At 39.7% G+C, this 10982-nt stretch overlaps 1 protein-coding gene across 2 annotated transcripts in view; it reads right to left on the minus strand.

Moving 5' to 3' along the window:
- Positions 1-10982, minus strand: part of prkd2 (protein kinase D2) — a 51961-nt gene that overhangs the window by 14391 nt on the left and 26588 nt on the right. The window contains exons 2-8 of one of the 2 annotated variants that reach the window (XM_015042899.1): positions 4166-4304; positions 3754-3885; positions 3368-3567; positions 1711-1894; positions 1522-1593; positions 1311-1328; positions 320-479 (exon numbers count right to left, since the gene is read on the minus strand). In XM_015042899.1, coding sequence (XP_014898385.1) covers positions 320-479; positions 1311-1328; positions 1522-1593; positions 1711-1894; positions 3368-3567; positions 3754-3885; positions 4166-4304 — 905 coding nt within the window. The remainder of the gene's footprint in view (positions 1-319; positions 480-1310; positions 1329-1521; positions 1594-1710; positions 1895-3367; positions 3568-3753; positions 3886-4165; positions 4305-10982) is intronic. The other variant, XM_015042900.1, reaches the window with a different exon arrangement.

The raw sequence follows: 10982 nt of genomic DNA on the forward strand, positions 1-10982 counted from the left end.
ATATATATATATATATATATATATATATATATATATATAGGCACAATAAGCAAAGTAGTGAAATTACTCAGAGGTCACAAAAATGTTGTATTTTATATTGAAACATATATATATATATATATATATATATATATATAAAGTGTATATATATATTTTATATTGAAACATATATGTTTCAATATAAAATACAACATTTTTTCAATATAAAATACAACATTTTTGTGACCTCTGAGTAATTTCACTACTTTGCTTATTGTGCCAAAGGTTTGTAAGTAAGTAACAATAGTTTGGAAAGCAGTCGTCTAAAATCTCCTCGTACCTTTGGTCTCCACCTGTCCCATCCTGGTTGTTGTCTGGAGAAAAGGACCCGGGGATGCTGCAGGCCTCATCCGAGTCATCCATTGAAGACTTGTCCGAGGTGTCGTACTCACTGCTGAAGTCCATGGGCACTTCGGTGTCGGCGCTGGGACTCAGCATGTCTAGTGCAAGAGCAAAGAGGAGAGAGGGTCTGAGTTGAACTTAATTAAAACAAATCTATTCAAAATACAATGAAAGCCACCACTGTTTGCTACTTCTCTGCCATTACAATTAGTACCGTATTTTCTGGACTATAAGCCGCACCCACAAAGTGTTTAAAATTAAAATAAAAAAACTGGAAATGTAAAACTACACAAGCCGCACCAGGCTATAAGCCGCTGGTATCTCCGCCGCTCTCGGTTTTTCACAAGGACGCAGCAGAGGGCTGCAATAAATCTGCTACTAAAGACGCAACCCTCTGTCTCCAACACCGAACCAAGGATTCGTTCACGCTGATCTTACGTGCAGCGGCTATCGATCTGTACTGTCAGATCGATAACCTTCAACTTAAAAGCTGCATCATATGAGTTTGAAGAAATTTCTCTGTCGTGCCTGCTGCTAGCATGTGCTTGTTCTAAATGAAAATTAGCACTTTCTTCTTTGATTTCCAATTTTGATTCACTTCCTGCTAAAGCGCCCCCTGGTGGTTGAAGAAAAATCCACAGGAAAGCCGCACCGGGCTGTTAGCTGCTTGGTTCAAAGTGTGTGTGGGGGGGGAGTAGCGGCTTATAATCCAAAAAATACGGTACCACTGGCACTCAGAAATAGTAAAAAGACTGTTCAGCTGAATTTTAAGAGCAAGCACATCTTTACCAGCCTGATAAAAACCAGCACCTTGTTCTCCGCTTTGCTTCGCACAGAGCTGTAAGCGAGATCTGAATCGAGCGAAATAGAGCAGGAAAGCAACGACCAGGCCTCATGCTTGCATGCATTCGAGCACTGATTATACTTACCACAGTTACTTCTGTTGTCTGAAGAGATAAAAACATTAGGGCCAGTGAGTTTTAGTATTATTAGACAATATGTCATTTGGAATATTTAAGATATGTAACATGGTTATATTAGTTCTAACAAAGGAAACATGCACGTTTTCATCAAATCCATGCAGCTTACACACAACGCAGCCATGTAAATGCATTAGACGTAGAACTTATGTCTGCTCACCTCCAATGGTCTCCCCGAGGCAATCATTAGGAACCTTGTATGCACAGCGTTTATGACAATTGAATTTACAGTCTAGGAGGAATACAAGGAAAGGTTCATTTCAACGGAGCTATAAAACATTAAATAACTATTTAATATTTTATTTCACAGAAGTGATTTAAAAACACATTCCTGTTCATCTGTGCTCACCTTTGCACTGTAGGCCCTGCCTGAACAATCCTCGGAGAAGTCTCTTGCAGTACTGGCACACCGTTGGCCGTGTGTACGAGTGAATAGCAAATGTGTGGGGCACCTTCACCTTCGTCATCAGGATCTTGTCCAGATGAACAGGCCGGCCTGTGTAGAAGCGCCGCGCCTCACTGGGAGTCCGTGGCTTGGAAGATAGAGAAGGGGGAAAAAAACTGTAATATTGAAGGTGATTTAGCTTAAAGAGAATAAAGAATATAATTATCTACTTTTGGTTATATGTTTTCATTACATATTAAACTACATATGAAACTAAACCAAATAGTTAATTAAATTGCCCAGTGTATCCTCAGCATTTCCCGGTATGAAAAAAAAAAAAAAAAAACAATAAAATTTTACTTGCTACTTTAAGTGTTGCATTATTTCGCCTTATGTATAAAGTTGGAATCTGGATATGTGAATTACATCGAAGTCAACTTTAAAGTAAAAAACAAAAAGAAGAAAGATATAAGCTGATTGATATGTACAGGGACTAAGGCTCTTAATAAATATTACAAATAGTGTGGGACAATTGCAAATAATCATCAAAGGAGAAAGGAAAGTGTTGCTTCAACATAAGTTTTATCATCATTGCTGTATTGGACATGTCGTAGCAATTCTGTATTTAATGAGACACAAATTGTCAGAGGTGTAAATAAACAGTTTTCAAATCCGTGCCATTCCGATTGAATTTGATATTTCTATCTCGACAACTTCAAAGTTGGACAATAAAGTTTCAGATTAAAAATGGAAGGCATAAATAAGCTTCATTCCTCAACTTCATGAAATACAGAGGGGTAATATATTTCTTCTTTCTTCGTGGCAGTAATGCTTCAGAAACATTGCATTTGTAAGTTTGAATACAGTCAATGTTTTAGTGTTAATGTAACGATTAGAAAATTAAACACAAATGCTTTACATCCTTTCTAAAAACATTGTTGCATAATGAATCTCTGCATATATGCATCATGTCGAGTGGAAAACACTGCGGTTAGCAGATATCAACAGATGTATCACTGCAACGTTTGCAGCTAAAACGGATCTCTGAGTGTTTCTTTACCCAAAACAATTGCATGTAGCTGTCCAGAAATATTACACAACAGCAGCATGATGAGTGTGAGCCAGTTGATAGTTGGGGAGTCAAGTGATGATCCCAAACCCATGAAAGTCCCCAGACAACATTTCGATAGATCAGAAACTGATAAGAAAATGTTTTTCTTTACATCTACATTTAAAAAGTCGTTTGCTTTAAACTGTGTTGCCGTTTGTGTAAAATTGCTGTGCTTGTTGACAGCTATGTGTGGAATGTAGTTCTGCAAGGTATTTTGGAGGTTTTTAGATGGATATCTGGAAACCTCCAAAGCTGCATGCCTTTGTCACAAAAACATTTAGAGCAAACATGTTTAGAGCAAACATGCCTGAGTAAAAATGTCTCCATTGTCAAAAAATATGTTTTTTTTAATTAGTAATTCAATGAATATTATCAGCTACAAAACCACCGTACTGATGCAAAATGATCAACTAGCCGAAGGTTATTTGGAGAGACGGTCTTGCTTTATTTATTTATCCGAGTTTCAATTATCAAACTGACATACACCGCAGCGCCCTGTGCATGAATTACCATTTGTGTGTGAGAGCGAATTAAACTGGTTTCTTCGGAGCAGGTGGAGGCTGTCCCCACGCTGTAGACCGACTCGCTGGTGGAGAGACGCAGGGACTGACTGCTGCTCAGAGAGGTGGTGGACAGCCGCCGCTTGCGTGCTCCACTGCAGTTATTGGGTATGCTGAATGCACAGCGCTTGTGGTAGTTCAGCCCACATCCTGCAGGGGGATGCAAAGATCAAAAAAATAAGGTAGGTAGAAATAAACAGTGCAGCAGAAAGGAGGAGAAGAAGAACATTTGTGGGTTGTAAGAGATCACTTACAACCCACAAAGACATCAGAAAAGATGTCTTTAGGTGCCATTGCATGCGTTTTCTGATAATCGTAGCATCCTCTGCTTCTCACCATCACACTTCAGGCCTTGTCTGACCAGTCCAAACAGCATCTCTCCGCAGTGATCGCAGAAGGCCGGGGCTCGGTACGAGTGGACGTTGAGCGCATGGGGCCGAATCTGGAAATCCTCAAATGTGGCTGCCGCTAAAAAGAGACAAAAGTTAAACAGAGCGGCAGCTGTGGGTGTTAGAGAAAGAAAAAAAAAAAGTCATGTCAGCGTTACTCAACATAAAGCATAAATGTTTGATAGATTAAGTGCAAGTAAAAATTGGAAAGCAGATTGATTTTCTCTCTGATGATGTTTGAAACAGTAAAGGAAGAAAGTAGCCACGTGTGTGTGACGGTAAAATAAGGCCGTCTGTTGTGAACTGAAGCAGGCAGGAAGACAGGAAGAGAGCTGCACTGTTGCTGGGGAAAGACTCACCTGAAAGCACCACTTCCACCAGATCTCCCTCCTGAATGTCACTTGTGGATTTGACCCGTTGCAGGACATTGTTGGAGGTTATGTCATGCTTGAACAGCAAAATCTTGTCATAGATGCCATAAAATCCACACTCTGGGAACTGCAACAAGAAGGAAAATATACATTTAACTGTGGGTGATTTTAACTCAGCAATTTACAGTTTGTAGACAAATGCAATTGTGTGAAACTGTTGCAGAAATAAAGTACAGCCCAAGTCATATTTAGTGTGTTAATACTTAAATTATTCGATCATTATTGGCTTTAAAAGCTATTTAAATCTGCTTTCAGCTTCACAAAATCAGACATGATAGATGCCAGTGTTTTATTATGCATTAAAGAAAGATGAAGCCGAACTGGAAAACTTAAAAAAAAAAAAAAAAAAAGAAAATCAAAATTCTGCTTAGATACAACATAATAATAAGTCTTTGAAATGTAAAGGTTGTGTACTCATATTTTTGCAAGATCTGTCTCAGCTAGGCAATGATTTGCTGGTTTATTAGGAACTGAACCCTGAAATACGTACAAGACAAGAGTTAAAATAAGAACCTCAAACATAATTCAACCAAGAAAGTGCTTATTGTGATGAACTAAAGGTAAATGTTAAATTCTCAAATTCATCACTATCAAATTTTCTCACCAAAAAGAAAAAAGAAAAGAAAAGAAAAAAGAAGCTTTAAATAGCAAAGCAGGCTCGTGATAAACATTTCATTGTTTTATGGAGCTGTTAGGAACACAACATGTTTCAGTAAAACTATAAATTATAAATATATTAGAAGAATACCCCAAAAACTGTAGAAAACAATTTAACAGATCCATCAAGACACAAATGCAACATGTGCTCTTCTAACTTTTGTTTGCAAATTTATTTTATTTTATTTTTTAAATATTAACTATTTTTGTCTTTGTATTCTTATACCTTGACAAAATTAAATATTAAAAATCGGAACCTTAAGGAGGAATTTTACAAGATCATAATTTTACATCAACTATTAAAAAATAATGTAGAAATAAGGTTAAAAAAATCAAAACAAAAAAAAACAAACTTACAACCAAAACTCCAAAAGTGCACACTTACTGTACGCAGCCTACATCTCAAGCAATATGACTCCTAAAGCAAATTTTAATCCACATAAAGTTTCAATAACCTTTGAGGAAAGAGTGCAAACACGTCCCCAGACTCCCAGAAGTGCAAAAGATTGGCAGTTTTTGGACTTCATAAGTTCAGGGAAACAAACACACACACACACATTAGCACGCATGCTAATACGACCAGGCCGCATGTCAAGCAACTTGGTCAATGTGGACGGAAACACAAAGGAGTAACTGCATCTTATCTTCCTTTCAGTCATATCCAAGTGTTCACACAAACATGCTCAGGTGTTTCCACAAAGCTTTTCCACGGATATGAGATGAGAACGTCTATCAGAAGTCAACTGAGCGAGGGAGGCTGTTACAGGGAAACCCTGCCCTCATCAATAGTTAACGCAGTCTGGTTCACTTCAGTGGCCACACCACACAGGACACCACAGACACACACACACACACACACACACACACACACACACACACACACACACACACAGTTTTAAAATAATTTCTCTTATAGCACGTAAAAATAAGCTCAAAATGAGGAACAGAAAAAAAAGAAGAAAGATTTAAGCAGTTGGACAGACTGCTCCCTCACACGTTAGCTCACGTAAAAACATTCAAACTGGTTATATCTGCTCACTTGTTGTGTTGCTTTCCCATTGTTGAGCCAAGATTCTCCATCTGGCCAGACTCTAACTACTTACAGGAAAGGGGACCGTGGTCTCCACCTTCAAATGACACAATAACACAAATACACCTTCTGGCTAACCAACAGGCACACCCTCCTAACAAACACACACACCCTGTCTTTTTCCCCCCTTTCCCTCTTTTGTCCCCCCCCCTACAGCACAAACACAGTCTGTCTCTTAGTTCCCCAACATGCTCTCCCAATCAACCACATCACAAAATCCAGGCCTGGCTTGTAACGCTGCCAAGATACACAGCGAGTCCACCACGCCCCAGCTGCTGGCTACCGCCGCTGACCACAGTCAACAACAAGACACAAAAAGCACATGAAGGTTGTCTTTTCGACACACATTCAAGACCTCTGACCCATTTTGAGAGCGAATCAAACATTAACTGTGTCAAGAGAGTCCATGAAGTAAATCAAACCAAGACAATAAACTACAGTCATCCAAGTAATAAATGTTATTCACTTGATTTTAACTGAACAAAGCTATTCTACATAGCTTGTTGCTCATTAGTTGCAGATGTCTATGCATTTGGCAGACACTTTTTATTCAAAGCGGCTTCCAAACGAGGCTACAATGCAGTGAATATCAAAGCTAACAGTAAAAAAAAAAAGACAATTTGACAGGTTCTGTCAATGGTGACAAAAAACAGAATAACACCAACGTTCCCTTTTTCAGCATCCTATATGAGTGATTTACATGGTTAGCATTAGCTATCCTCATCAAAGGATCGTTTGATAGCATTAGTGTAGAAATACTATCAGAAATGGGTGAAAGTGTAGAAATGGAGGGAGGTGAAGACAGAGTGCAGCAGAGAGACTAGGGCATTCATAAGAGTAGGAGATACTTTCTGAAGAGTCAGGACTTCAAGCGTTAGGATGCCTCTGTTCTGGTAGAGCATGGTAGGACATTTCACAACACATGAAATGACCTTTGGATCTTCATAAAATTCAAGACAATAGTCTGGATTTGCTTGAGTGTGATGTACGCACTACTGGCTGACAATCCTGTGGTGGTCAGAGTGACTCTGTTGTGACATTTGCGAGCGCCTTGGAGTAGATGGGAGCCATTTTGTTAAGGACTTCGTAAATTAACGGCAGCGACTTGAGTTCGATGAGGATAGCTAATGCTAACCATGCAAATCACTCATGTAGGATGCTAAAAAAAGGGAACCTTGGTGTTATTCTGTTTTTGTTTTATGATAGTAAAAAGAAACAAACACTGTTTTTCAGTGATGGTCTTGAAATAGCATCCCATTGAAAGACTATTATCCAATATTCAAGGCAAGCAGAGCAGGAGTCAACAGAATGGTGTCATTGCCTTTGAAATGTGGAAATCTGTAAAGACTTTGTCAGAAGATGGAAAAGATCAAATGCCAAGGATCAATGCTTAGCATCTATTGAAGCTTCAAACTCAAACGTCACTGAAAACTAAAATTAGACTCTAAAGTGAATGGCGCTTACTGATAATGGAGTGTATTATGGGGCAAGCTGCATGTTGAGACATAGAGAAAGAAACAGTTTTAATGTTTTAATGTATGCTGACAGCGGAAGCAGATGATCAGTCGCATGAGGTACATAAATGTTTGCTACATCAGAAATTAGTTTCCATCTCCCGTTTAGCGCAGTAACTCTTTTTCAGAAAAAGCCAAAAAGAAAAAAAAACATCACGTAAAACCTTTTTTTGAGAAAATGAAAAAGTTGTTTTGAATTCTAATATTTTCATCTTTTTCTCATCTTTTCTAATGCAATACATCAAAATGGGCTTCAGAAAATATTGATACAAATTAAACTGAAAACTATTTCTGTTAATTGGGGTGAAAAAGTATTTTCAGGCCTGAAAAAACATGCAATGGAACAGGGACAACGTGACAGAGATTTTTCCCTCGTTTTTATTTTACTTTTTTCAGATTTTCTCTCCAAGTTTTAGGTTTCTTTTTAATCCTGACAGACGCCTGCAGGGAACGGTTCTGGCTCCTGGACAATTAGACAATACAGACATCAATAAACTCAGACTTTACTCTTTTCCAACAACAGCCCAAAAGCTCTGTGACAGCAGTGATTCATGTAATAGCTACATGAATCAGTAACATAGGACCGCCACAACTGAGACCCAGTGCTGCCATCTGTAATTACGAAACACCCACAGAGCCGAGATCAGAACACACTTCAAGCGCACAAATCCACCACCAATCATCTTCTACAGGCGACTCTTAATGCCAGCCAGTCTACCATAAACTCCCCGCCGTTGCCGCTCCTCTCGATACGGAAAACTCAAGAAACAAGGCAAGTCATAAAACCCTCCACCGACCGCTCAAAAAACACTCGGCCCACCGACCGCAGAAAGTGACTGCCAAGTCTACGCAGACACACCTCTTTACCACACCACTGAAATGCAAAGGGTTCAGACTCCACAAACCACTGCTGCCTTCAGAAAAATACCCACTTTTCTTAATCTCGCATTCAGTTTGCTGTGAGAGCAGAACGAGGGTAAAATATCTGATTTCAATTTTAGCTTTATGAGAAATGCGTACAGGTCGTCAGGTATGTGATCACCCCACACGTTTGTGTACACGGCGGACATCAGGTTGTGCATGTAAAGGTTAGGAGAGTGTTGTTACTTGGGATTATGCGAGTGTGAAAAGCTGCATGTGTTATTGCATTTACTGTACAGACAGCATGCCTTGCCTGGAGGGGAAGCGGCTCTCGCACTGCACCCTTTATGTTGTCAAGCGTCAGGTTTCCCACTGCTTCCTGTTCAATCTTTGCACCAATGAACTCATTATAAGTGAAATTAATTATGGATTAGGCATTCTTCACTTAGTCATTTGATTCTATTCCCAAACACTTGTTTTCCTTGGTTGCAAACAAAGCAACGAGGCACCATTAATGAGAGGGAACGTCAAATTTTTACTGCCGTTTTAGCAGCTGCTATAAAATTGTTATGAGAAAACGCCATCATCTCCATAAACTGATTGCTGCATGTTGAAGTTTTGGACGCTGTGAAATTCTTTCTACACCAAATCATTATCAGACATTGAGATTTCATTTTGCTTAATTTCAAGCTGGTTTCAGAATGACTAAACAATAAGCCAATATTTGATATGAACCAATAATCTAACAACTATTTCCTGTTGTGGTTAACTTTCTGCCGTCGTCAATTCGGGGCTTATATTTCATTCAAAAACGCTAAATTACAAACGCCGTCAAGTTTAGCGTAGGGTTATTTAAGTTTGTCCAGTTGTGTCACTTTTGTTTCAGCCGTGTGGGTTTATCGAAAAGCTACAGGGTGGCTCATCTAAAGACAGACCATCTTTAAATAAAGACTCGGCATGTGTGAATAGCACAAAGACTTTTATGTCTCGCTAAGAAAGCCACTTAACTTCTGCTTTTCATCCTCCCCGTCGCTTCCCTTCCAGCAGCTCAGCATGAAACACCTTCAGCCCCCCACAGCCCCTGTGAACGAGCAACTTGGGATTTCTGATCAGAAAAATACTAAAGTACAAATAAATGAAACACCTGTGCAACTTTTAATGAAAATGTAGTCAAAAAAAACAAAACTGGATCAGTCACAGCTATATTTACTCTGCAGATACCCTTTTCCGTATTTGCCTCAAATAATTTTAAGCATGCAAAATATCAACTGAATATACGGCAGCTTCAACTTCAACAACAGGGTTACACGCGAATACGTTGGATAAGGGACAGCTTAGGATCCTGTTAGATGGTTTGGCTTTGCAGTTCTTCAAAACAACATAAGTATTTTGTTCAAAGGGGGAGTTTCACGACATCTCAGCACTATTTAATCACACATTTCAGCCATAACCTTTGCAGGTTATCGTAGTCAGTTATTGACTCTGCAGTAGAAAACATCTCTCATTATATGAGTTATGACTAACTATTTTACTCCGTCACTTCTAAGCGATAGGAAGCGGTGATGTTGGTTCTCTGCCTTGTCAAGGTGTAAAATTAGGTTTGGGCAAAGATAAAAACGCATGCCTCACAGATAAAGATAAAAAAAAAATAAAAAAAAAATAAACTATATCTGAAAAACAGAAAGAAAACTTTAAACTTGAAAACTCAATAGTCTTAAATTAGAGTGGAAATCTCCAATCTTGTATTTTTGCAACCTTTTCTGCGTTAAGTTGAAGGTAATTCTGACTCGCCGCCCGGTGGTATTATGAACGCTACCGCACGTAGCAAATGGCAGTGATGTGTTGACTCAGAAATATGAAGTCGTGTGTCATTAGCATAATCCATGCTGAAGCACATTTATTACCCTGTGTTTGTTTGTGCTCAGATTTATCACAGAATTATACAAAATAGTACCGGTTTGCTAAATAAGTTCAAAGTCAATCTCACAGTGATAGAATGGCGATTAAATGAAATTATAAAACCGTGGCGCAGTGTGGAAAGAAGTCACAGTAACTGACTTAAGAGGAATACTGCGATGTTGAAACCAAACTTCACTTGTCTTTGTGTGTGTGTGTGTGTGAGTGTGTGAGTGTGTGTGGGGCGGACATATGACATATGACTAGAGGAGTGAGATGTTCCAGAGTGCAGGGGCTGGACTGGTGTTTACACAGCGAAGTTCATAGGAAAAACAACCCCTCTCTGGAGAACCGGAGCCAATCTTCATCTCATGTCAACGGGAGCTCAGAAAGTGGGACCGAGCACGGCTAAATGTCGAGGCTCACCATCCGTGATATTACATTCCAAGTCCTGTCCACTGACTGACCTCTGCGGCGCTACACGCTCCTCCAGACCGATGTGATCCCTGGAACAGGAGCTGATTATCACAACAGGAACCTGATCCGGCCGCTTTATAGCCAAGAGGAAACCCACTGCATCCCCTCAAACAGCGGACATTGTTCAAACATCCACATCTTACTGTGTGACAAATAATAAGGCCGACCTCCTCTCCCCCCCCCCCCCCCATACCCCCCTCCCCCCCTCCCACCTACACCCTCCCGCCCCGCACACCCGCGGGGGGGATTT

Source organism: Poecilia latipinna, unplaced genomic scaffold (assembly GCF_001443285.1).
Source record: "Poecilia latipinna isolate Pla-1442-1.1 unplaced genomic scaffold, P_latipinna-1.0 Scaffold607, whole genome shotgun sequence".
Classification (NCBI taxonomy): Eukaryota; Metazoa; Chordata; class Actinopteri; order Cyprinodontiformes; family Poeciliidae; genus Poecilia; species Poecilia latipinna.